Below are 27826 nucleotides of genomic sequence, written 5' to 3'. Positions count from 1 at the left end.
TTCCTATTCACAGGTGTGCTCTAAAGTTGCTCAGGCCAAAAGAGACACTTATATTACAGACGACACACACTTAAAGCTCAGGATGACTCCAAGGCATCTGCTGTTTTTCCTCAGCAGAACTGCCGAATCAAGCCTGGGCATCAGAAAGCACTTTCAGAGGAGCAGGGAGCCCAGGGGGCTTCACCAATCTTAGCTCCTCTGAACAGTTGAAGCCTCACGCGGGCTCCAGGCTGGAGGGCTGCCCAGCTCTGCCACTCTGAGATGGAGTATGCATTGAAGTGGGCTTCAGCCCCGCTGTTTCCAGACCTTAAGCCGGGTGGAATGTCTGAAGTGCGGAGAGGTACCTGCTCCTCTAGACCCATGAAGCTCCTTACCCTGACAAAACACATACTCCAAGGGGCAGATGGGGATGAAGGCTAGTGGGGGAGCTGGAGACACTAGCCAGCTCCAGGTCTTTGCTGGGCAAGCCAGGCTCTTGGGATGCACTGACACATACAGCCAAGTCCCAGCTGGCTAATGAGCCCTCTCGAGCCAGGAAGAGAAGGACACTCAAGTCCCATCATTCCTTATAATAAGAATCACAATTAAGCCTCTGGGGATCTCTTCCCTCTCAAGACAGTTCGTGTGCTCCATTCCTCCAGGCCAGGCCTGTATCAGCAGCTGGGTCAGGCTGTTTTTTTAAAGGGGGAAAATAATAGATTGTGGCATAAAGCTGGTCCCTGGCTGCTCACTTATGTGCCCACAAGGATGTGCTCTGGGGAACCCAACTGCATAATGATCCAGCGGCGTCTGATCAATATAACTATGGTAATTGGGCCGCAGTGGGTGCTGCCAAGGTAATAAACCAAAGTGCCCCGTGGTATGCAAGAGCCAAGGCCTTCGTTATCAAGAGGAGGCCTATGGGAGGTCCTGTGGTGGCCAGGCTCCTCCACATGGGACTCGGGATGTCCACACCCACATAGAAGCTCCACAAAGTCAACTGTTCTCATAGGAAGTGGCATCTGTCACCACTGCCCACAGCTGTTGCCCAGAACTAGCTAGGAAGCCCCATCTGTACAGAAACCAGGAAAAGAAAAAGGGGGCCATGTGCAGGGGGAGAAGCAGCTTTGAGAAAAGGGCTAGGAGGACATGGCAAAGGTCCCTGCCTTAATGGGGGGGGGTAAGGAGGGAGGGAGGGAGAAGGGATAAATAACATAAAGGATATAAAAAGAAAGAAAAAGTCATAGGGAAACATTTTATGTTTACTTAAGATGCATATTTAATATATATGAGTGTAAACGTATATCCTAGATACTTTAAACGTTATGCCACTTGGGGTATGCTACTTGCTCTTGCAAAGGACCCAGAGTTCAGTTCACAGAACCCATATCGAGCAGCTCACAACTGCCTGTAATTCCATTCCCCAGGGGACCTGGACCCTCTGTAAGCACCTACACTCACATGCACGTTCCCAGGAAGGCTTTTGTTTTTTATACCTCTGAACATCTCTCCAGATGCTAGGTATCATTTTAAATCACCTGCATTAGAAATACTATGCTTTGTCTTATTCTGAGCCAGTGTCTTGCTTTGTAGCCCTGACTGTCCTGGAACTCACTATTTAGACCAGGCTGGTCTCGAACTCACAGAGTTCCTTCTGTCTCTGCCTCCCATGTGCTGAGGTTAATGGCTTGTGCCACCATGCCTGGTGGAAAGATTGAAAATAACCCTAGCAACATAGGATGTTTTCCTTCCCAAGAGGCATCTTTCTCCATGGGTGGATAGAGTTTTATTCTCCTAAAGAACCTTCAAAGCCCTAATCCTCAATGCCCATGGAAACAGGGTGTTCGGAAATGTAATGCAGGCAAGATGGAGTCATACTAGAGTGGGACAGCTCTGTATCTTTATGAGAAGATGAAAAATTAAGAAACAGTAGAAGGCCATCATAGACCTCAGGAGGAACCCGGAGATGCCTTCATTTCAGACTTCAGGACACATTCCTGTAGTTCTAGGTCATACAGTTAGTGACGATTTAGTACAACAGCCCTGCGGGTATGCACCCCTTCACACCCCCAACACACACAAAACAAAGTGCTAGCACTTCTCTACCCACAGCCTTTTGTAGAGTTTCACATTTTCCCCCACAGACATGAGTCAACTGAACCCCATAAGGATCTTCTCAAGGGACTCTACTGAGCCAAATCAGTCTTGTATCTGGATCTCTGGTCGGCATCCTTGTTCCGTCTCGTCACCCAGAATCCTTTGATGTCAAGTGGCCACTGGCTTGGAGGATGTGCCTCTCTTGGGACAACAGCCCTGGTCCACACACACACTTCTCTCTCTCTCTCTCTCTCTCTCTGTCGTACATCTGCCTTTATTGGAAACAGCAGGTGGCACAAGTGTAACAATGGTAAAAAAAATTTTTAATTTACAAAAGCAGGGACTTGGTGAGCTTCCTGGTGGGTACCCTTGGGGACTCATCCATAGATGCTTACCCAGAGCAGGAGGAACAGGACTCCAAAGCCCATAAAGAGTGAGGCCACCTAGGAGATGAGGAGCCCTTTGTAGACATTGGGTGTGTACTTGGTGGAGGTGACCTCATAACCAGGCAGGATCATGGTCTCGAGCCCCATTTTGCCCTGCACGGGGTATCACACACTCCTCTTACAGAATGGTTTACTGCTGAAAAGGCAAGAGCAAGGTGGAGAGGAGCTAATGAGGGCCCTTTGGAAGGTGTCAAATGGATGGTGAATTCACAGTACTGAGCTTTCCCAGAGAGAAACACACACACACACACACACACACACACACACACACACACACACACACACACACACACACACATTTACTTGCTCACACTCCCAGTGTGCTTTAGCATAGCCTCATTTGTAAAGTGGGTGTTAATCGAAGAATTGGAGGTGAAGAAAGCTTTTGGGCTGAGACATTCCTGGAAACCCCAGAGGACTGTCTGAGCCTGCGCCTGAGCCCCAAACCTAAACCAATCCTGGTAGGTAGTAGCTTCTAGAACCTTTGGACCAAAGGTTGCTACCATGGGTTGAACTACACATTTCATAACAGGATGGCCCAATCCCAGCACTGCAATGTGACCTTATTGCAAGGCAAAATGTGTTCACATGGACTCAGGTAAGCCAAGGGCACACTAGGCTAGGTGAGACCTAATCCTATAAGCAGGTTTCTTTATAGGGACTTTTGGCCACACTGAGAGAGAGACCTAAAGTGAAGGTAGAAGCAGATAAAGGAAGACTTTGGGGGGAGGAGGGGGATTCTGGGGATCAAATCCATGGCCTTGTACGTACTAGGCAAGTGTTCTACCGCTGAGCTGCACTCCAGCCCCAAGGCACTGCTTCTTTTTTTATAATTATGGTTTGCTATTATTATTTTTAAGATTTACTTGTTTATTATGTATACAGTATTCTGCCTGCATTTACTCCTGCACACCAGATCTCATTATAGATGGTTGTGAGCCACCATGGGGTTGCTGGGAATTGAACTCAGGACCTCGGAAGAGCAGCCAGGGCTCTTAGCTTCTGAGCCATCTTTCCAGCCCTGCAAGGCACTGTTTCTAAGAGCAAGGAACATCAAAGGCCACCAGCAAACTGCCAGGCAAGAGCCTCCTGCCTTGAAACTCACAGAAGGGTTGGATCGCAACAGCACTTTGACCTCAGAAACTCTGGCCTCCAGAGATGAGAGGCAGCGCAGCATTCAAGGCTCCTGGTTTCCAAAATCCTGACGGTTGGTCATCCGGAAGACATCTTCGAGGCAAAGAACAGACGCACACCGTCTGGATGTGATGCTGAGGGGATGGTAATGGCAGCTTCGGGCATGGTTTTCCCAACATGTAGGAAGCTCTTTGCTCCCAGACACCCATGCGTGGTATAATGAGCACACAGGTCACATATGAGAGAGTAAGTGACCATAGCTTTGTTTACCCTTGAAAGACACCTGTAGGGATTTTTGGTTGTTGTTCATCCAGACTTTGAATTGTTGCTCATATTCTGGGCATGTAGATCATGTCAAGAGTGTATATCTTACGTCACTGCTTCTTTGCATGTGTGTTTGTATGGGTACACCTGTTCACATAGGTGCATGTGTGTATATGGACATGCACACGTGTGTGCATGTATGTGGGGAGGTCAGAGTTCACCAGTGGACTGTCCTTCCCCACATGCTGTTCACACTGTTACTTTTTGTTATTTATTTCGTTATGTGTATGAGTGTTTTGACTGTATGTATGTGCAGCATGTCCAGGCCTGGTAGGTGCAGAGGTCAGAAGAGGGTGCTGGATCCCTGGAGCAAGTGTTACAGAAGGTTGTGAGTCACCTTGTGGGTGCTGGGGACCAACCTTGGATCCTTTGCAAGAGCAGGAAGCACTGTTAACCACTGAGCCATCTCTCCAGCCCCAAATTCATAATTTAAAAAAGTTGTTTACTACTATTACTACTATTATTATTATTATTAGTGTGTGTGTGTGTGTGTGTGTGTGTGTGTGTGTGTGTGTATGAATATATGTGTCACAGAATGTTATGGGGGGCAAAGAGCAACTTCATGGAGTCTGTTCTCTCCTTCCACCTTCAAATGGGCTCCCGCAAGCTCCTTTAGCTGCCGAGCCCACATCCTGTTTTTGGATAGGATCTCTCACTGTGATTTGGAGTCACAGAGTAAGCTAGGCTTTGGTGGCCAATGGGTCCCAAAGATCTGTCTGTCTCCACTTCCCCAGCACCGGGATCCCATGCCAAGCTTTTTGATGTGGGTGCCAAGGATCAAATTCAGGTCCTCATTCTTGCTCAGCAAGAACTTTGCTACTGAGCCATCTCCACGCTCCCTTACACTGTATTCTCTAGGCACTCTATTTGCCTGGGAGATTCAGAAAAGAATGGTGTTCCTTGCAGTAACATTTCCTTTACTTTTCCCGTTTGCGGGTGGAGGTGGCTTCAAGAATTATTTGCAGGAAAATGGGGGCAGGTGGAATTGATGTTCTGTTCCAAATACACTTTGGGGTTCGAGGGTCTCATCCTTGCTGATCCTCTATCCATACTGACTATACCCTTTCTCTTGGTGTGTGATTTGTAAGAGAACCTGGAATAGTTTTAGGCAAAAGATGGGGTTTTGAATATTGTTTAATTTCCTTCTGCTACTTGTTTTTGTTTTTTAACTGTCCAGTTTATTACGATTATTAGATGGCTACAACATCAGTATGACATTGTACACCCAGACTAGCTTTCCTGGTGGTAGGACTTGGGGACAGACAGCAGGTGTTGTGCGGTTTTCTTCTTCTTCTTCTTTTTTTTTTTTTTTTTCCATTTTCTTTTCTTTTTTCTCTTTAAGAAAGCAAAGAGGTTGATTGGGGTGGCATAGGGCTTGCTAGAAGATTCTATTAAAAATTCTCTCCAAAGAACCCCCCCTTGAAAACAAATTAAAAATCCCAGCAATGGTAAAATCCCAAACAAATAGACAAACAAAAAATCCCAACAAAAAGTGTCATGTAGAGAAAGGTCCTTTTGGGCAGGGAGAGGGTGGGATTTTTCTGGTTGTACTTGAAATATATTTTTGAGTTTTGTCCTTCATGTTTTACGGAATAAAACATTTGGCCTTTTATTGCATGAAACTTAAATTGGGAAAGGTGGGGGAGTGGATGAGAGGGGGATGGGGAGCAGATGCCCTCTCCCAGCTCCTGGTATCGACAACCTCATTACCTCACTTCTTGCATAATTTCTGGCATCTTCTGCTTGCAATACCGGCTCTCAGCTTCTTGGAGAGGGGGGCTCACACACTCATAGTCATGCTTGGACAACAATTGTCATTCTGGAAGGAGTGGAGGAAGTTCCCTCCTACCTCGCTCCTAACACTAAGAAGTACTGGATACTGGATCTCTCTTTTCTCTGTCTGTCTGTCTGTCTCTCTCTCTCTCTCTCTGTGTTCTCTATAAAGAACCATGTTGCAGATACAGTGAACAGAATTTGTATCTCAAGCCAGTCTGTATGCGTGTCCCCGAACGATTGTCAACGTCTGACATTATTCTATGTTGTTCTCCATGTTATTTATTTATTTTTTTGAAATAATAACCTTTGAGCCCTTCAGCTAGGCTGGCTGGCCAGGGAACTCCAAGGATCCTCCTGTCTCTGCCTCCTCTGCATTGGGGTTACACACACACACACACACACACACACACACACACCCTCTGTGCTTAGCTTTTTATGTGAGTTCTGGAGGTCTGAACCACCTCCATCAAGGTTGATTTTTGAGTAGAGCTTGTGTGTAAATACCCAGGAGACCCAAGGAGAGGGCAGAATGCCCTCATTGCTCCAGCACACAGGGAGGCTGGGCCAAGTGCTTGCCTCTGAGGTTCCCATCTACCATCTGTCAGCAAGCTTTTAGCAGAGAATTACACGTGTGATTTATCTTCAAATCCTTTCAGGTCCTGAAGGAGAGACACTCAGCACGCGGCACACTCTGTCATCATGTGTCAACATCCCCTCAATGCCGGGAGCAGCATTACAGGATGTCAGGGTGTAATTGGATTGCACTGGATCCTTAATCTACATTTTCATTTACCAAAAGCCATAGCATTGGGAAAGCCATTTGCAATTGATGCTGGGGCCCTGGGAAGGCGGGGTGGTGTGTGTGTCAGCGTGTAGAAAGACAAAGGCCAGCCATAAAGCCGCAGAGTGCATGTTTTATATTTTACAGTCAGTAAGTTTATAAATATATATTACATTCTTACAATCTACAATACATTCTACACTTGGAGGGGTTTGAGAGCAGGCATCAGCTGCAGTGTTCAAGGAAACATCACGCGGGTTAAGAACGGGAAGAAATCAGGAAGGAGGCAACGGAAAGCAAAGGATTATGGTGGTCAAAGGGTAAGCGGTTCATCACCCACCCAAAGGAAGGGGATCTACTGGGAGACAGGAGCTGGGTGGCTTGCTGGCTGTCAGAACAAAAGGATTAGCACCACAGTCAGAGGGAAGAGGACCTGAAGGGGTAGGGGTGGGGGGGGGGGGGGGGGGGTGGGAGTCACAGTTCTCTTATGTGGCAGGGATGCGCATAATAAGAGGAGCAAGGGGGAGGGATGTGGAAAGAGACAAGGTAATAAACACAGAAAGTAATGGGGAAGAAAAATGAGAGATAGGTTCAAGGCGTGGGGGGGGGGGGCGTGGGGAAGTGGAGAGGAGAGGAGAAGAGAGGAGAGAGAGGTCTGAAGAGCAGAAGAGAAGGGAAGCAATGGTGTTAGAAATACATGGACACCAGTCTCCACACCTTTTCATTCATCCTTCAAGGTCATGGCTATTTTTCAGCTCACCATCCTCACTTCACAGTGAGACCGGGATTGGGGTAAGGAATCTCCTGATCATGCCTCCCCCACCATCCCCATAGGCTCAGCATTTGATAGATATTAGAAACGTCGGTCAATCATTTGATTTGAAGCAATGCTAATCCTTTCTGGGCTGACTTTGGGTTTGCAATAGTATGCACCCCCAAACACACGCACACACAGACGCAGGCACACCCTCCACATACACACACGTACCTGCTATATAATGCACACATATACGCAGACTCACACACACGCATTCACACACGTGCACACACCTACACATATCCATCATCTCTCTCATGCTGTGCAAGCAAGCACAAACCCACCTTCTTGACGCTCACGTCTTACAGCTCGGAACAGCCCACCTGCTTGGAACAGATGGCAACCGCTACCCTGTCTTAATACCCTGATGGCGGATTCTTGGACAGGAGACCCAACGTGAGTGGCAGCACATCTCATCACAAAACAGCCCTCTATGGTTTCTGGGAAAGCAGGGAAGGGGGTGGGGAGTTCACTCTGAGCCCTGCTTACACCCTGGAGACCAGCTTTTCAGTGGGCTGTATGTCCCTGGGACCTTCTTTATAGAATGTCACTTGAAGTTGACATAAAACCCAGCGGGGAAAGAAAGGCAGGAACAAATTCTGGAAATTACCCTCCCTTCCTTGCTCACAAATAACCAATGGCTGCAGTGGAGTGTAGATAGAGATCAAGTTCAAATCTGGTGAACTTGCTAAGGGAGCCATGTGGTTTGTACCCCCTATAGACAGGAGGCTTCTCTGAATTGCTCCGATGGAGTGAGTGTATGTGTGTACTGTGTATTTCTTGACATGTAGTTACAAAGATAGCCGTGGCCTCATCTATGCATCTCTTTTTTGCCCTGCTAACCTCTGTCTTGGCCTGCCAATAATCCCTGGCAAACTTTGACCCTGTCTTTGGAAACTACCAGCTCAAAAAACCCTGCTTCCTGCAGCCAGATTTAGCGCAAGACTCTGCCCAGCACACTCAGGAGTCAGGCCCCACTGCTCCGCTCAGACACCTTGCTTCTACCCGCTGATCCACGCATGCGCACCCTGAGCCTCGCCTTTTCTTTTTCTCTTTCTTTTTCATGGTCTGAAACAGCAACCATCAGAGCACAATGGATCTGACAATAAAAACCAAATTGCTTAGATTAAAGGGAGAAGAGTTCGTCCCCGCGAACCCTCAAACACACATCTTTGTTCCAGGCTTGAAAACATCTTGCCATGCTCAATAAACCTCTTAAGTGGGACCAAAACATCGTGTACTACGGCCACGTGCACGGGTACCCACTCCGGGCCTCTTCGGCTAAGAGGGCATCATTTCCCAGGGCTCGATGGACAGTGTCACCCTTATGGTGTCCTCTTGTCTCATTTCTCTCCTGGGCACAGGTCTACTCCCTATACCCAGGTAGGTTAGAGGCTGAAACGTAAGAGCAACATTGGTGTCTCCTCCGTTACACGTGCTCACGTAGCCTATCCATGCAAATGTGGGGCTCAGGGCACTCGCCGGGGTCCAGGGCCTGGCAGACCCACTTAATGTCGTCCTCCTCGTTACTCAACGCCACAGTGTTCCCAGCAGGACACCCGTCGTCCGAGGAGATGGCAGAGAACGTGGAAAATGTCACTCTTTTCCGTTTGGAGGTAGGGGACGTAGGGGGTTCACTTTTTTGTTCCTTTTCATCTGTGAGCATGGCTCCTGTGGTCCTGAACAGCTGTCCGTTGATGCTGCTCTGGGAGGTTGAGCTGAGAAGGAGTTTGCTCTCCTCAAAATCTAGACCCCTGTCAATGGCAGTGATCTGCTCCTCTTGGGAGGAGGCAAAGTTCATGTGGTTCCCCAAGAGCTCTGTCCGGTTGCTCAGCCCAACCCAGTCATGAGAGTGACTCAGGCCTTCTTGCTCCTCAAAGGGAACCTGTTTGTGCCTGTACTTCAGGGCAAAAGTCACACAATTAATTAAGAACACCAAGATAGCCAGGCAGAAGACACCCAGCAAAGCATACATTCCAATTTCCAGGTCACTCAACCCCTTGGCTGCCTGGTCAGGGTCATCCTCCTCAGTGCCCACGTTGCTCCTGGGGAGGTCCATCTGGTCTGGGAAGCTGGTGAGGTCCGTAGCCATGGTCTGTGAGAGGATGATGTCATCTAACAGGCTTTCCTGGCCTTCCTTCTTCTGGAAAGTTGGCCTCTTGGTTATACTTCCCCATCCATCCATGAGTCCCACGGATGAACTGCTGTAGTACGGCCCTTCCGGGCTCCCCCATTCCTGAAAAGGCTTTTTGGACCTCCTGTCATTGATGTTCTCCACATGAAGCCCAGCCCCAAGGTGTCCGCTCTCACTGCTGTTGGGGTTCGCGTCATTTTGTCCAAATTTAACCTTGATGTTGGCCGTTCCCACAGCCAGCACACTCTTGCGCTTGGATTTCTGGCAAGATTCACTGATCAACATTTCTACCTTCACCAGAGCCCCCTGTCCTTCGTTTTCTGCAGCAATGATAGGCCACTTGACTTTGGGGTCCTGGAGAATGGAGACCACCTTCTCATCCAAGGATGTGGCCATCAGGGAGAAATCCTTTTCATCATAAATGTCCAAGGGTGTGACTGAGCCGTCACTGAACTGCACCCAGCAGCTGATGGCCGCTTCCTGTGGAGGAAGAGAAATGGACCAACATGTCAAGAGACTCAGCAAACAGGTACATGCATGTGCGTGCGTGTGTGTGTGTGTGTGTGTGTGTGTGTGTGTGTGTGTGTGTGTATGTGTGTGTGAAAATTTCCTAGGGCTTTAAGGAAAAGCCATGTAGAGAAAGCCATGACACAGAACACGGAGGGATGTGAATTCCTATAAACAACGAAGGGGCAGGGAGCGAACCAATGGGGCCAGATTAAGGCTTCCAAAATAAGATAGGCATTTGAGGTTGGGGAGATAGTTTAGTTGATGGAGTACTTGCCTAGAAAGTGTGAAGCTCTGGGTTTCATCCCTAGCCCCAACATTAACCTAGGGATAGCAGCACATAACTCTAATCTTGTTATTTTTATGGCTGGGCATGGTGGCGCACGCCTTTAATCCCAGCACTTGGGAGGCAGAGGCAGGTGGATGGCTGTGAGTTCCAGGTCAGCCTGTCTACAAAACGAGTCCAGGACAGCCAAGGCTATACAGAGAAACCCTGTCTCGAAAAACCAAAAATCAAAACCACCAACAAGAAGTTATTATTTTTTTCAACAAGTTATTTTTATGTAACTGTTTGTTTCTTAGTTTTTCTCTTAACCTAGCTATCACACGAGTAATCAAAATGTAAACAAGCTCCACAGCACAAGAACTGAGTAGTTGTTACTCTATTCTTAACCCTCTAAGCGAATTTGGCTTCCTCACAGCTTACATCCCAGAGACACTTGTACTTAGCAGCTTTCCCTGTTCCAGTTCTCTCTCCTGATGTCTCCTGGACCGCTCCCGTGGCTGTAAGCTGGTTTATTGGCATATCAGGGGACAATTGGGGAACAGTGTTTACACAACAATGAGATAGGAGATTCTCAGAACAAGAATTGTAACCAGATATGGGGGGGGGGTGTACAGAAGTCAGCATTTGAATTATACCTACATAATCTCAGTACTCAGGAAATGGAGGCAGTGGATTAAGAGTTCAAGGTCATCTTTGACTATGTAATGAGTTCTGGGGTAGCCTGGTCTCAAAAAAGAATTTAAGATGGACTTATTTTCTGATCTGTTAGAAGACAGATAGGCTCAGAGACTGCCCAGGATCCATTTCTGCACAACTATAAATGGCTTATCAAACCATATGGCTGGTTAGTGGGGCTCCTTTATGAGGGTCACAGGTGTAAGTTAAATGTGGTGTCATGCCATCTGGCAACATCGCAGCATCCAGTCACATTATTATACATAACACAGATTGAGGACATTGAGCTAGACAGGTAGAGAGCTATCCCTCAGGGCCACAGAAGGCCATGGTTTCATTGCCCCTACCTTTTCTGGGATACAACTGGTTTGTACTCACCTAGAGCCATAAAGCCATGGCTAAAGGCAGGTGTGAAACTAGCTGGAGACAGTGGAGGACTTTGCCTCTATTTCCCCACCCTCAATTTTAAGCCATAGGAAGAAACCGGAGGACACAAAGGCCACCAGCATCAGGGTCTCTGTGTGTCTCCATCTCTGGCCTTCTTCGCTTTGTGCTGAGATACCTTCATTGGTTCATAGTGTGAGCCAGTGGCTCCTTGGCTATGTTTCATTTTAAGGAGAGCCTTTGGTCTTGGATCTGTCAGCAGATGGGCATTCCCACTCTTTTCTTCCTCCTCAAGTTCCCTGGAAAGCTTTCGCCCTGTCTTCATCTCCAAGGATATGCAAATTCAAGACCAGCCTGGGGAAACAGCCCCCAGAGACCCAAGCATTACCTGCTGGCCTTGGCTAGTTAGAAAGGAGACTGCCCTGATAACATATCCCTCAAGATGAGCATCACTGGGGGGGGGGGGGTGTCATGCCCTCCCCTTCCCTCTTTCTTGTATATCTGAAAGAAGAAGAGCAGACTAGGATATTAGCACAAAAGATGAACGGTGGAAACCTAAGTAAAACTGGGGAGTAAGGTCCTCTTTGGGGGCCACCATGATAGCTCACAAATAAAGGAGAGATATGAGCGTGGCAATTACGCACAGTAAGATTAAAACAAAACTGACCAGAGCTCAGGGAAAGGAGAGAGGGCACCAGATGATCTGAGTCTCCCAGCCAGACCCTCTATCCACTTCCCTACTATTGATTGGGTTTCTTTTTCATTTTTCTTTTTTCTCTACAGCCCTCACTGGTGACAGAAGTAAATGTTTCAATGGATGGTGTTTAGCTTGGAGGAAACAAAGCAAGATCCTCAAAGGTGGTTGGTGGCATCCACACCTTCCTTTTGTTAGGTGTTGGCGCGAACCAGCTGCTGTGTGGGAAATCAGCCAGGGTGTGGTGCAAAAGCCACAGGGCCCAGCGCTGATCCACCAGCCTGCTCTATGTGCCAGAAAATCTCAGCAGGGGATGCATATGGACGCCTGGCCTTTTTGAAATTGTCAGGTCAGAGCCAAGCTGTACAAGGGGACTGGGGACCATGCAACCAACCCCAGAGCTACCCTCAGGGGAGCAGGTGACACTCTGCATGCCAGGGATGGCTTAGCTCTAGTCCAGGTGTGTCTTATCAGTTTTTAATTCCTAACTGATTGGGGTCTGATTTTTATCATCCACTGAGCTAGGAAGAGAGCTCATCGCTCACCCTTCCTATCTGCGCTTTGCAGGCTGGTGTCCATCCTTCTAGACAAAGGGAGGCTTGATTTTTGCCAAGAATTATACCTGTTACTAGAAACACCAACTCTCATTTTTTTTTTAATAATGCCAACCCCCCCCCCCCCCCCCCCCCCCGCCACATAAGACTATGCTATCAGGGCTCAACTATTAGCCAGCATCTGAGCGGGAAACCTGAGGTGCAGATGTAGCTGGAAGGTAGAAGGTGGTGACCTGGGCTCTGCCTTCTTCCTGCCGTGAGTACAATCAGTTTTAGGTGACACCTGGGGCTTCAAGGGAGCCTGAGTCTGGCAACCCTTCCAGCTGAGGGTAACAGTGGAGGAAGGGTTTCTGATGGGTTGGGAAGCTTCCAGAAGAGACTCTCTGTGTGATGGATGCATATAATCCCATGCAGAGAGAACTGGGTGCTGTCATTTCCTGTAAAATTAATTTCTTTTCCTATGTTCCATCTAAAGAATAATGTCTGTCCATCTCCAAAGAGGAAGGTAAGCATACTCTATATCCAGATCCACTGTACAAAAACTGCGTGCACACACTTACACACACACCCACCATACAACTGGACACATCAGAGTATATTCACACACACACAGTGCCCACACAATATAAGCAATACTTGCTACATACATGTACATATGCAGAGTATACACACATGCAGGCACACACACAAGCATGCATACAACCAGTGATAAACAGGGTACACAAACAAGATCCACACACACATACACCCAGCACACAGCGTGCTTATATGGGTACATAGACACACACACAGGCACACATACAACAAAAATGTACGATAGCAAACAATACAGTACATAAGATACACATATACCCACATGCAGACACATGCACGAGCACATATAAGACACAGATTGGCATATCTACACACATGTATCCTATGTTGGTTTAACTTTTGTCAACTTGACCTAAAAGTCTGAGTCATCTCGAAAGAGGTAACTTCAATTGAGAAATGCCAGAACCCCTGGAACTGGAATTACAGACAGTTGTGAGCTGCTAATGTGGTGTTGGGAATTGAACCCAGGTCCTTTGGAAAAACAGCCAGTGTTCTTAACTGCTGAGCCAATCGGGTTGTAAAGTGAATAAATTAAAAATAAACAAACTTAAAAAAAAAACCCCACTAAATCCCCTCTCTCCCCCAAACACCCCCCCAATGCTTCCATCAGATTGGCCAGTAGGCCATTCTATGGAGACATTTTCTTGATTAATGATTAATATGGGAGGGCCCAGCTCACTGTGGGTGGCACTGCCTCTGAGAAAGTGGCCCTCAGTGGTACAAGAAAGCACCCTGAAATCCCAGCACTCGGGAGACAGAGGCAGGTGAATCGCTGTGAGTTCGAGGCCAGCCTCGTCTACAAAGTGAGTCCAGGACAGCCAAGGCTACACACAGAAACCTTGTCTTTAAAATCCAAAAAAAAAAAGAGCAAACCATGACATAGAATTTTTCCATGGCCTCTGCTTTAGTTCCTGCCCTGACTGTAAGATGTTAGCCAAAGGAACACTGTCCTCATCAAGTTGCTTTTAGGCATGGTGTTTATCACAGCATCAGAAACCTAATAGATACCCATAACACATAACACGAATCCATCATACAGCCCGTTAACACACTGACTTCATAGAAAGAGAAAAAGACTATGTGACCTCACATCAGGTCTCTACTTCTACCTGGGCAACAAGGAGAGGCAATATAATCCTAATAATAAGCTCAGCCTCCAAGCCTACTGGGACCCGGCTGCAGGCTGTAGTAATCCCGAGTCTTCTCCTGTCTCTACCTCCTTCCCGCTGCTGCGTGAGGCCAGCATGCCAGTCAGGGCTATTTGGACAGGAGGAGAGTGTGACCTGCTCAGGTCCCCACCCCAGCCCACTTGTGTGTTGAGGACAGGGGAGCATCCCTTTAGTGCGTTTACCCCGAGTAGCTGTTGGTCACCCATTACAGTGTTTACCCATCTGTTTCAGGGATTGGAGAGGCAAGAGGCTTTGCGATCATATGTTAGCGTCTCCTTTGCAGGCAAGAAACACAGGGCACGCAATGTCTGCTTGGAGTATGTGAGTCTCCTGGTGAGAGCCTCCACCTGCTGCAGGGTTCTCACAACGGGACACTCATCTGATGTGACCGATTGGGTGTATGTTGACATCACCTGGTGTGTGCTGACCTCATCTGGGGTAAGACTCAGCTGATGTGCGTGTCTCAAGCTCCACCTCCTCACCTGTTTGGGCCTCTGCAGAAGTTCCTGAGCCACTGCAGTGGCGAAAATGGCTCTGTTGCTCCCGGGGCTGAGCTGCAGGGACAGTGAAAGCCCCGTTACCAGTTGGACCCCAAGGTCTGTGATGGTCACCTTCTCATCCAGCACAGTGATGGTCTTCTCGGCAAGGATGGCATCCGAGAGAGGGGACAGGATCTGAAGGGCAGAACCAACATGGCAAGGGGAGGCTCTCTGTGGTCAGAGCACTTCATCCATCATGTCAGGAATGAGGGCATGCAGAGACGGGGGGAAGACATGGAGCCCCCATGAACCCATGGGAGCAGAAGCAGGCCTCCTCAGATTAAGCCTTAGTCATGGAGATGATGCAGTGAGGCTTCTACATAACAGCACGGAGCAGGCAGCGAGTCCATACTACCCTCCCAATACCCGCACACTAACTCTAATTGTCACTGCGTCCCATTCTTATCTTCAACAAGAGAGATTAATGTCATTGTTCCCTTGAGTGTGGCAATTCCTGGACACAGCACAGGCTGTGCCATTACCAGTGCACCCTTATTTAAAATTATTCAACTTCCAAACAGCTTCATGTCCCCCAGAGAACCATGACTTGATACCCTAATTGTATATTTCTTTCTGTCTCACAAGGGAAAGGCAGCATGTAACTATGAAAGTAGGGCTTCTTGGGGCTGGAGTGATGGCTCAGTAGTTAACGGCACTCGCTTCTCTTGCAGAGAACCTGGGTTCAGTTCCCAGGACACATATGGTGGATTACAACCATCTGTAACTTCAGTTCGGGGGGTTATGACACCCCCTTATGGCTCCTGTGGTCACCAGGCATGTGTGTAGTTCACAGACATACATACAGGAAAATATACTCATGTACATAAAATAAAACTAAATAAAAACAATTTCCTTTTTTTTTTTTTTTTGGTTTTTCCGAGACAAGGTTTCTCTGTGTAGCCTAGGCTGTCCTGGACTCGCTTTGTAGACCAGGCTGGCCTCGAACTCACAGTGATCCTCCTGCCTCTGCCTCCCGAGTGCTGGGATTAAAGGCATTGCACCACCATGCCCGGCTCTATAAAAACAAATCTTAAAAAAGAAAGTAGGGCTTTCTGGTCCAAATATTATTCAATCTCTGTCCTGTCCTGGCATCTGTAGTTCCACAGTATGCATGCATGCATGTATGATTGTGTGCAAATATATATATATATATACATATATATATATATTTATATTTATATTTATATATATTTGAGACAATGTCTCACTGTCTAACCCTGACTGTCCTGGAACTTGCTACGTAGCCCAAGCTAGTCTTGAACTCACAAAGACCTGCCTCTACTTCCCTAATGCTGGTATTAAAGGCTTTCACCAACATATCAGGCATCAGTTCCACGCTTTGAGAAACTCTGGACCACGAGATCCATCTTGACATCTCGTCTGGCCTCACAGGACACCCACCCACACCAGCCCTGGCTCTCCTTCCGAGTCCAACCTGGTGTTGGTATTTCAGTCTTGATTCTCTCTGCTCACCCCCCAGTGACAAGAGAGCACAATTCTCTCCAGCCCAGCCCTGCTTCTGAAGGATGGAGAGCTGGTTTCCTCTACCCTCTGCATCCTCAGCCCTCCTCCATCCTCCAGGGTGAATTAGGTTTGCTCCTGCGTCCACCTGCTCTTTTGACCTTCGAGTTTCAGGGCAGCATTTCAGGGCAGGGTCCCAGAGTTCATGTTCCATGTGACCGTCACTTTCAGCTTCTCTGTCTGTGACCATTCAAATGGCATTAGGAATGAGAGGTAAGTCCCCAGAAGAAAGGGAATTGGCAAGTTTACCATCGGAAACTCTGTGTTTTCATTTATTAATATTAATATTGTGTGTGTATAGGTCAGGCGACAACTCTTAAGAGGTGTGGAGCGATAAAAGGTTCAGGTGACCATGGTCAGCATGGAGGAGCTGGCCAGGCCTGTGATCCAGGGTTTTGTTTCTCCACACGGTAAGAGCTGCCATGGCTTAGGCGACATGGCCAAGGAGAGGTGGAGCCTCGTGTTTCCCATGTGTCATGTGAGGTGTCTCAGGGTTCTTGCTCTGTATTGCATTCAAACTGCGTACTTGGTGATTTCACTAAAGCGAGCCCCAGGGAGAGTCTGTTCTGAGCAGACAGTCGAGTGATTCACCTGACCAAGCAAGAGTACAGACATCCCTGCCCAACTCTGCAGGTACCTTACCTGGATGGTGGTCATACCCAGCTCCTGGCCAGTCAGGATCTGCCCTCCTTGCAGCTTAGCGATCCTGGGCTCCTCCACCTGCATGAAGTCAGTTATCAGCTCTGTGATGTCCTCCTGCCAGTCAGAGCCCAGCAGGTAGGCCAGGTGTCCCCCAGGATCAGGCGCCTCGGCCACAAACTGGGTCAGGACTCGCACCATGGCGTGCTGGTACTGGAGGGTGCAGCCTCGGCCCCTCTTCTCGTCATCATCTTCCTCCTCGCTGTCTCGAGCTGGCCTGGCAAAAGACATTTATTTGTTGGGGGTAACTCTTGGGGAGCCCCATGAGACTACCTCCGAAGAGATCCAGCTTGCCTAAGGCTCAGGTACACACAGAAGATTTGGGGTGTTCATTCACCGGCGTGACAAGAGTTCTAATTAGACAGAATGGAGAGGGATGGCATGTAATTAAGATCTTCCCAAAGACCCCCACCTCCTGGCATTTACTCTGTACCACCTGTCTCATCATGCACAGATCGCATTTTATAACTTGATTCAAAAGCGATTGGATAGCCCCTCCCATCATTAACATTTTTATTAACCTATACTAATGATATATAATGGGTTTCATTGTGACATTTTCATACGTGCACATGATGCATTTTGATTATAGTCATCCCGACCGTTACCCTCTCTCATCCCCCCGCCCCCCCTAATTCTTACTGATGCCCTTTCTCTTATTAGCCAGCCTATCTACCTTTGCGTCTTTTATTGTTTTGGGGGACGAACCAATGAGCTTCATTAGGATTGCTTACAGGGACAAGTGGAGAGGTTATGTATAGAAGTATGGGCACCTTACCAGTGGCTGACACACTGAAAACAATGCTTCTCCGTTCCCAGCAAACATTACGTGCCAACAGATATCAAGGGTCCAAGGCTTCTTGAAGATGTTTATGCAGGTAATGGTTACTGGATGGATGATGTCACAAGATCCTTTGTTTGTTTCTTCATACAAGGTCCCACTGTGTAGCTCAGGCTACATTGCTCCTATCTCAGCTTCCCATGGGTTGGAATACAGATGTACACTATCATGCCTGGCTATCTGATTGGGTTTAAAGATAGTGATATCAGTGTGGTGTGTACTCTCTTGCGGCTTCTGTTACTGGCTCACTCTGATGAAGCAAGTTGCCATGTTCTGAGCTGCCCTAGGGAGACACCCACCTGGCAGGTACCTTTTCTTTACTGATCAGCAGCCAGTGAAGAGCTGGGTCCTATGGACAATGCCCGAGTGAGCCTTCTCTGCAGGAGCCTCCAGATGAGCTGCCGGCCTCATTAGCAGAGAACAACATTTGAGACCTCAGCTCCCAGGACTTCATTAAGCTACACCTAGATGCTATTGCACAGACCCTGAGAGGCTGAACACACCATTCTTCCAGCCATATTGAATTTTAGATTAAGGCCCTTCATCACATGGTGTTCCCATTTCCTTCTTGTTGCTTTGATAAAAATACTCTGGCCAAGAGCAACTTGGGGAGGAAAGGGTTTATTTGGCTTACACTTCTGGGTCAGAATCCATCACTGAGGGACGTCGGGGAAGGGGCTGAAGTGAGAACTTGAAGATAAGAGACACGGAGGGTGCTCTTTGCTGGCTTTCTGACGCATGCTCAGTTGGCTTTCTTATGCAGCCCATGGCCACTTGTCTAGTAGATAGCGCCACCCAGAGTGAACAATTAATAATTAAGACAATGCCTCACAAGCATTCACATAGACCAACCAAATCTAGGCAATTCCCCAGTAGAGGTTTTCCGCTTAGATGACTCTTGGTTGTTTGTGTCAAGTCAACAATCAAGGTCAGCTAGAACACACAGCAATATGTTACTAATATGACAGGTTTGGGATGACTGGCCACGCCCTCTATGCTAGCACCTGAAAGCGGTGAGTGTTTACCTTGAGGCTGGTGAGATACCATAATCAAGGCAGGCAGGAACAGGTGACTTCAAATGGACAGATGTTAGCTGTTCCCTCACTGTCTATATCTTGTGTATACTGGCCCATTCCCACCTTCTCAGCCTCCATTAACATATCAGCTGCCAAGGGCAAATAGAATAGACACCTGAAGAGAGGGGACAGGACTGAAGCCTACCATAGATGTCCTCTGAAAGACTCCACCCAGCAGAGGATCAAAGCAGATGCTGAGACTCACAGGCAAACTTTGGCAGAGCGCAGGGAGACTTAGGGAAGAGTTGGAGGATAGAAGGACCTGAAGGGGACAGGAGGTCCACAAGGAGAATAACAGAGCCAACAAATCTGGGCCTGGGGGGGGGAGGGGTGTCTACAAAGACTGATGTGCCAACCAAGGATCATGCATGGAGAGGACCTAGACCCCTTCTCAGTTGATAGACAGGTCAGTCTCTATGTGGGTCCCATATTATGGGGAGCAGGGGCTGTCTCTGACATGGACTGTGTTGCTCACTTGCTGATCACCTCTCCCTGGTGGGGCAGCCTTGCCAGGCCACAGAGGAAGAGGATGCAGGCAATCCTGATGAGACCTGATAGGCTGGGGTCAGATGGTAGGGGAAGAGGGCTTCCCTTTTCTGATGACTAGGGAAAGAGGGTAGGGTGAAAGAGGGAGGAGATAAGGGGAGGGAGCTACAATTAGGATGTAAAGTGAATAAATTAAAAATAATTTTAAAACATATTGGCTGCCTACTTCTCAGGGAGCTCATAGCCCTAGGTAAGCCCGTAAGTTATGGTACCATTTGAGATGAGCATCCATCAGACCTGGATAGTTCTCTGCTCACTGTAGAATCAGCATCAGCATCAGCAGCAACAACATCAACATCAGCATCAAGATCAACATCAACATCAACATCAACATCAGGCCCCATTCTACCATCTATCCCACCCCTGGAAACCCACTTCTCTAAAGAAACATGTCTAAGGAACATTTTCCTACCTTTCCTCTTCAAGCTATAGCCTCTTCTAGAGGTCATAGGGACTAGAGGGGTGAATTCAAAGGTGAAGACTATCAAGGTGCTCTCAAGTGACATCCAGTTTGCACCCTCTGCTATGTCACAGCCTGCAGGAGTCTTTTCTTATGAGGCAGGCACATGCTTACTTACTCTGACACCTGAAATGTCTCTGGTACATGAATGTATGCACAGGGGCCTCTGCAGTGACATTCAGAAAGGAGAGCCTGAACACAGTGACTCTACGCCCCTCTCTCCCAGTCCTCATCTGGCTTTCTGATGGATGATGGGAGGCTTACTTCTCTACCAAACTCCATCCAGGGGTGTGATGTATACACTACAGCACACAAGCTTTAGACTTCTCCTTACCAGGGTCCAGAGCTCAGAACTTCTGGCCTGGGGTGTGTGTGTGACATGGCATCAGCTGCTTGCTTCTTCCTAAAGTCAGTTGGTCTCTTCTTGTCCTGAGCCTCAACCATATGCTGCCCACCTCCCCAAGCTCAGTTTTCTCTAGCTGGGGCTTGTGGCTGGAGTGCAGTGGCACTTGAAACCTCGTATATCCTCTTGTCTATAGCTAGCCACCTGTCTGCTTCCCTCCTCAGTCTAAGCATAGTGGACATGACTGTATGCTATGGATGCCCAAAGCACAACACACGTATGAACTCATGCACGCACTTGCACACACACATATGTAAGCACTCATGTACTTATACACACCTACCTTTTGTTGGAGACAACGGGGACCCGCCAGCCCTTGATCTGGTTCAGCTCCATGTCTGAGACCTCAATCTGCAGGGGTAGCCGTGGTACCCACACTGTCATCTCCAGGGGTCTGCTCAGGTGCTGGTAGGTGAAGCTGACTACCGCATTCACCTTGCCCTTCATTTCCTTCCCATTGACAAAGACGTAGTCACATCTGTCAGAAACCTGGTCAGGAGGAGGGAGAGAAGCAGGAAGCAAGATAGTGAGCTTTGCCACAGTCCACAGTCTGGGGAACAGGTCAGCCACCATGTTTGGGAGTCACCACTGTGAAGTAGAGCAAGAACAGGCTTTGAATGATGCACCTGCTGTCAGAGCAGATCCTGCTGTGGACTTTGCAGAGGCAACTAAGGATCTTTGACTTGCTGGATTGTTAAGTAAAGTTGTACATGTTTATTTATTTGTTTGCTTATTTTTCTATTCATACATGTGTGCAGGTTTGTATGCATGTGTGCTTGTGTGTACATCTGTGTGCATGTGGAACACCAAGGTTGATGTCAACAATTCATCCTTGTGCCATCTTCCACATTATCCATCAAGGCAGAATCTCTTAATCAAAGCCAGATCTCATCTATATGGTGATTCTCACCAGGCAGCGTGTTCTGGGCATGCCATGTATCCACCCTCCAAAGCTGGAATCACAGTTAGGCTGCCATGCCTTCCTGGTGTTTACGTAGGTTCTGGGATTCAAACTCGGGCCCTCATCCTCTCAAGGCAAGCACTTTGAACCCCGGTGCCATCTCGACAGCCTCAAAGGGAGAGGTCTTGATTGATGGAGATTAGCCTAGAGTATTTGGGTTGGTCTTGGATGTGTTTAGGTGTCATTTTGAGAGGGATACTGGTTGTTTAGGGAAAGGAAGAAGGTACCGTAGCCATGAGGATAGAAGGCTGTGCTGCCATCGTGGAGGTCAGGGAGGGTTAGGAATAGGAAGAGTCAGATTGGAAGCTTAAGAATCCCAGACAGATTCCCGACTCCAGACCCTTGACCCTGAGAACTACAGGAGAATAAACATATTCTCCTAAAAGCCAGTGGGTTTGTGATTCACTGGCTGTAGCAGAGAGCAGACCCAGAGTGGAATGGGAGGCTGGACTCTAGGACAAGAATGACTCGCCTCGCCTGTCCTTTGCTTGTTGGCACAGGGAGAAGAAGGCAGGTGTGAGAAACTTCTATACACTGACCACTGGATATGATACAGGTCAGGGCTGGATGCTGATGTCACCTCAAGGATCTTCTCAGCCTCAGGACCACACAGGAGGGAGGTACTGTTATCAGCAGCGTTTCACAATATGAGAAATCCAAGATCAAAGGACACTTACTGATGACTCTCAACACTCCAGGGTCATGTTGACGAGTAAGGGAGAGGGATTGGTGTCCCTCTGTCTTCCCTGCCCCATCACAGGTGCCATTCACTTTCCATCTTAAAGGGTACAAAACTTACTTTTAACGCTTAAAGGGGTGTGAAAGAAAGCAGACAGAAATAAGTAGGTTGTGCAAAGATCACAAAAGGCCTTTCTAGCAGAAGGCGCTTCTGTCTGCTTTAGAGGCTGCGTGAATGCTGGGATGTACAGGATGGGCTATTGTGACACTCAGCCTGGGCGGGGAGATCGATCAATAAGTGCAAAGAGAAATGGGCACCGGGCTCCACTGAGGAGGGCTTTGTCATCTTCAATGTCTGCCAATAGCAGAAGTACTTAAATCTGATTGCCCTGTCCAGTGGGACTAGCGATGGCTGCTTTATGATAATTTGTGGCCTGGACAGAGCTTGCCTTGCTTCACGGCCCAGGGAGTCTTTAATCTAAGGTCTTTTCTCTCTTTTTCTGCTTATACTCAAGTTGACCATTTTCAGAAAAATCACAGTCCTTGAAAGAGCGGAAGAAGTCGGGGCTCGGGTCAAGAAGAGAGTGAAGGAGGGAAGAAAGGAGGAAGGGGACGAGGAAAGGATGAGGGAGACAAGAAGGAGAGAGATGAAGATAGAGGAGGAGTAATGAGGGAAAAGGGAAGGAAAAACAGGATGCTGTAACAAATCGTTGGTAAGATCCATTTTTAGGGCATGAAGCTCTTCATGTACTTAACCCACAGGAAGGAGCCTGGAGCTCACCCCAGGGGAGAGAGCCACATAGCAGGCTTCGCATTGAAAGAGGCATGGGCTGGGGTGCACTAAGCATGGCTTTCAGTACAGAATTATCTTCAGCTTGGTTCTTTAACTCACTGTTTATTCCTTGAGGTGACAAAATACAGTGACAGGTGTTGATGTGGACGAGGAGGCCCTGCAGGGTCTGTGAGGCAGGGTTGTAGAAAGAAGGTCAGGGGACTTTGGAGCAGGGCTAGGCATGGGACCAACGTCCTGTGTCTGTGGGGCAAGGGCTGCACACCACATTAGCTTGTGTCCATGGATCACAACCGAACTCAGTTGTGGCTGTGTAAGACAAGCTACCGTGAATGCAGTTGGGAGCTTGAGAATCTGCCTCCGTGGCTCTGAAGATGCCCGTGCAGTGTAGTTCACATCCGGTATTCTGAGGCAGCTAAAAGAGTTGCTTGCTAATGATTTCTGGTTCTTCGGGCTGTAAGGGGCTAGCCTTCTCTCTCTCTTCTATTGAGTGGGGATGTGACCACCACAGGCTATGAACTGTGAACACCAGGGACAACACCAGTGTTGCTCTCTTCCCAGAATTCTCACTCTCCAATGAGTGGCCAACTTCACTTGTTCTCCTATAGCTGCTACCTGGCTGGTGGTGAGATGGTGGGTGATGGCAGCCCAAGATCTCAGAGCTGGGGTTGCACATGGAGACCAGCACAAACAGGGGTCAGAGATAATACAGGCCAGAAGAGCCCTCCCTTGGGGCAAGTCACCGCAGCCACGAGTTATTTGTTACCCCACTTCATGAAGCTCACCCTGAGGGTTTACCACACAAAGGGCGCATGTTCCAAGGGTTGTACTCCTATGCCAGAACTTGCCAAATCGAACGGCATTAGTAGGCTAAGCCTGTCTGATGGAGATAGATGAAGACAGGCAAGCTCACACAGCTCTAATTATTGAAGATTCAGAAATAGCCAAGAATGTCACTGAGGTCCTCACGGGGCAGAGGTCTCTGTCGTAAGTGACTTTACACACATTACTTCCGACCTCCAGGTTGCAGGAGGGGCCCTCCTAATACAAAGAATGGGTCAATGAGAGGAAGTGAAGACAAACACAGGGGGAGAGCCAGAGCCAGATAGCTTTCCATCAAGGGGGTAAGGAAGGGAGGAAGTGCTTGGGTAGGATTTACAGACAGTGGGGTAGCCTCAAGGGGAGGCTTTGGTGGTTGGCTCCTGGACACAACACAGTCTGCTAAGCCTGTGTGCTCGGGAAGGGTTTGGATACATCTTAGAGATATCAGTGGCTATGCGTCATGCATCTTATCTACTTAGGAAACATTTCTGTGCGCACACACATGTATGCACATGTGGGGGTGGGTGGGTAGGGGGGCGCAGAAGTCAATTTTAGCGCTGTCAGTTCTCAGGAATGCAGTTCACTTCCTTTGAGACAGTGTCTTTCATTGGTCTGGGGCTCACCAATCAGGCTCAGCTTTCTGGCTAACAAGCCCCCTCTGGGATCCTCCTGCCTCTGCCTCCCCATTACCGGTGTGCGGTGTGCGTGGATGCACCTGGCTTTGTTAATGTGGGTTTGGGGAATTGAATTTAAGGCCTTACACTTTCCAGGCAAGGACTTTACCAACTGAGCAATTTCTCAGAATTGATTTTTTTTTTTAAATTAACTTTTTTACAAGTGTATTTCATTGTGTATATTTAAGGTTCATAAAATGATACTTTGGGGTTAACATGGATATTGGGGACACTGGCACAGTGAAGGAAAACAACGTTTCCCGGGTGACCGACACTTGTTTCTGCGGCAGGAACAGCTGGAATCTCATTTGCTGGGACTTCAAAGTCAAACCTTGACAGGTAGCATCTGTGGGACCCACCCTTCAGAGAAGCGTGACAAAGAGAACATGTGCCTTGTATCGGAAGTCACCAAGCTCGTGGCCTTTATTCACAGTGGCGGCGGATGACTGAAGCCTCCTCCTGGTCTTGCCTCCTGCTTGCTGTCTCCTGGTTCTTACCTTGCCTTAGTGTCTCTCAAGTCTTCCCTCAGGAGGGCACAGACATATGAGCATTCCCACCCCAGCTCTGCCTCAAGTAGCCTGCCCCATGCTCCTCGTGGCTCTGGAAGACCTGCTGTGGCTGAGCTGGCCTTCAGCTGGGAAAACACGAGTCTCAGTTCCTAGGTGGATATAGGGCTCACCACACAGGATGCCAGAGGCACACATTGGGTCCCCTCTTTCCTCACATTCATAGCACCGGGAACTTAAACCCCACAGACTCCCTCTTTTGGGAGACGAATCAGATTCAACCATCTAGGCGAACCGACCAACTTCATCACTTCTCCTTCAAGTATGACTAACGGTACATGTCAAATAATTTATTAACTAGCACTTTACAATGTTGGCGACTTCAAGGAATGATTGAGTAACACTCTCGAGTCCCCTCCATAATCCATTTCCAGACAGTCCCCCCTGCTTTGTGAGGGAGAAAAAGCTAATATTTCTGACTCTCGTGTGCATAATCCTGGCACTTATGTGAATTTAATGCTAGCTCTAAGCTCTTCTGGTTAAACGCTGGCTGGATTTAAATCTTATCTAAATATCACATCTGTGGCAAAATTTATGTTCTCTGGGTATTTTTTCTCTTTCTCCTTTTCTTTCTTTCAAATGCTACAACTATGGATAATGAACACTTATCTTCCCTCCCTCAAACTGAGCAAACAGTGTCATTCCAATGGAGGCTGACATCCGAGTCTCAGGCTGGTTCTACCCTCTTGTGATTGGTCTTTATATTCAGTGGAAAAAAACCGATAGTGATGGCAGTAGAGGTAAGCATAGCAGCTAACATTTAAAGTTTGCTAAAGCAATATGCTGTGTGTAGCACTAAAGGCCTATTCCATCTGTTCTTTGTGGTAAATACACTAAATAATATGATTTAGATGTGAGACACCCTCCCCCCATCCCATCACAGGCTCATGTGTTTTAGTACTTGACTACCAGCTGGTGGTGCTGTTTAAGGAGGTTGTGGAGTGCTTAGGACTGTTTCCCCCCTCCACCCCCCCCCAAGCAGAAATGAGCCACTGAGAGTGGCCCTTGAAGGCAGTATCTGTTTGCAGACATAGGGATGTGTATACAGTGGAAAGGCCAGATGAAAACATTGTGAGCAGGTGAATGCATATACCCCAAGAGGAGAGGCAGAGGCGAAACCAACCCTGCCATCAACTTGATGTATATACAAACATATATGTGTATATACACACATATGTATGTATATATTATGAGTGACAGTGAGGTAAAAGATTTCTTCCTATTTGGGCCACTCACTCTACCCTGTGGTATTTTATTATAAACAGCCCCAGAAAACCATGCAGTTGACAGTCCAAATGAGCACAGTCATTTAAGCTGTCCCTAGAGACTGTTTTCCTATTTCGGAGGACAGTTACTAACTTGAATGGAGAAGAGACTATCAGGGACTCAGGGGAACTGATCTCTTGGTGGAGGGGGGGGGTGTCCATGCATCAGGGCCAGTGACAGCTGGCTTCAGGCACGGCTGTCTTTTTGGAGCCTTCCTAAGGTCTCACCTGTTTTGGTTTATTTTATTCTTATGACATCCCAGTGAGAGAGCAACCATGAAAGGTACCATCATACCTAACAGGAGAGAGGCACCTGAGATGAAGCAATGCGTCTCTAGTGCACATGGTGCAGTTAAAAAGCCAACCTGCCACAACCTGGGCTTGCCTGTGCACTTGTGTACTTGTGTGTGTGTGTGTGTGTGTGTGTGTGTGTGTGTGTGTGTGTGTGTGTGTGTTGGTTGTCAATTGAGATGGCACCCTGGATGTGGGTGGCACCATCCCCTAGGCTGGGCTCTGAACTGTGTAAGAGTGAAGAAAGCTAGCTGAGTGTGAGCAGAAACAAGCAGGCAGCAAGGGCGCACTGTCTCTCTGCTATTGACTATGATGGGACAGGATTAGCTCCTTTAAGCCCCTGCCTTGACTTTTCTGCAACAATGGGCTGTGGCCTGGAAGCATAAGCCAAATAAACCCTTTCTTCTCCTACACTGCATTTTTAGGGAAAGCAGAAATCAAACTAGAATCCATATGGCTGGGGATGTTTTAGAATGGAGGCCTGCATACCAGGCTATTTCCTCCAGAGCCCAGTCTCATGGTGAGACCATTGGGCTCCTTTGAGGAGCAGAGGTTGAGTAAGAAAATGCATTGGGTAGAAATACTAATGAAAGATAAGGAGAAGGAATGGGGCCTGGGAATAAAGGGCTGGCAGAAGGCATCTTCTATCCTAAAAATATCCAAGCCCTATTCCTCTGTCTTAGTTACCAGTTATAGCCATCCTAAAGATAGCCTAGAACAGAGGGGCCCCCAAGAGCCACTTAGTGGAGTGTATCTTTCTCCCAGTACTCCCTGAGGCCAAGTAAGGCCCTTCTTGAGGGAGCATAGCAGCTTCATCTTTGTGTGCTGCATCATATCTCTTAAGGACTACGGAGAGAAGAGCTGCTCATGTCATTAGAGTCATCTTCAGCAGACGCTGTTCCTCTAGAAGCTCAGGCACATACCCAGGAGTTGATGCCATTCCCAGCAAGCTTAAGCACCTTCCCGGGGAAGAAGAGCAGCATGCTCAGAGAACATTCTCTTTGGTCTCTGAAGACACGTCCAGAGGTTGCTGTTGTTGTCCTGTGGTTATTTGCCAATCTTGGATAGAAGATCATTTTTTTTTTTTTTTAACAACAATTGCCTCTAGAAAATCTGCTTTAGCCCCGGTTGAGAAGACTTGGTGGCAGGCATAGTGGAAGGCTGCCTGGTACACCGTAGGATGTGAAATAGCACATTGGCCTCCACATTAGATGGCAGCAACACCCTTATCCCAGCAGGGACAACTACAATGACTTGGATGCTTTCAAAGGACCCACAGAGTCTCCCCAGAAGTGCTATGTTCAGGGTTTTCCATGTGTTTATTTTAGCCACACAGAGGTACT

The 27826-nt window shown here is 48.0% G+C and overlaps 1 protein-coding gene across 1 annotated transcript in view; it reads right to left on the bottom strand.

Moving 5' to 3' along the window:
* Positions 1-8385: 8385 nt before the first annotated feature.
* Positions 8386-27826, bottom strand: part of Tmem132d (transmembrane protein 132D) — a 614141-nt gene continuing 594700 nt past the window's right edge. Inside the window, exons 6-9 of the mRNA XM_051161423.1 lie at positions 20720-20925; positions 17054-17327; positions 14834-15025; positions 8386-9968 (exon numbers count right to left, since the gene is read on the bottom strand). Of these exons, the coding sequence (XP_051017380.1) occupies positions 8784-9968; positions 14834-15025; positions 17054-17327; positions 20720-20925 (1857 nt within the window). The 3' untranslated portion in view covers positions 8386-8783. The remainder of the gene's footprint in view (positions 9969-14833; positions 15026-17053; positions 17328-20719; positions 20926-27826) is intronic.

The sequence above is a fragment of the Acomys russatus genome, chromosome 19 (genome assembly GCF_903995435.1).
Source record: "Acomys russatus chromosome 19, mAcoRus1.1, whole genome shotgun sequence".
NCBI lineage: Eukaryota > Metazoa > Chordata > Mammalia > Rodentia > Muridae > Acomys > Acomys russatus.
Note: the sequence above shows the minus strand (reverse complement) of the source record. Positions and strands in the feature narration are given on the sequence as shown.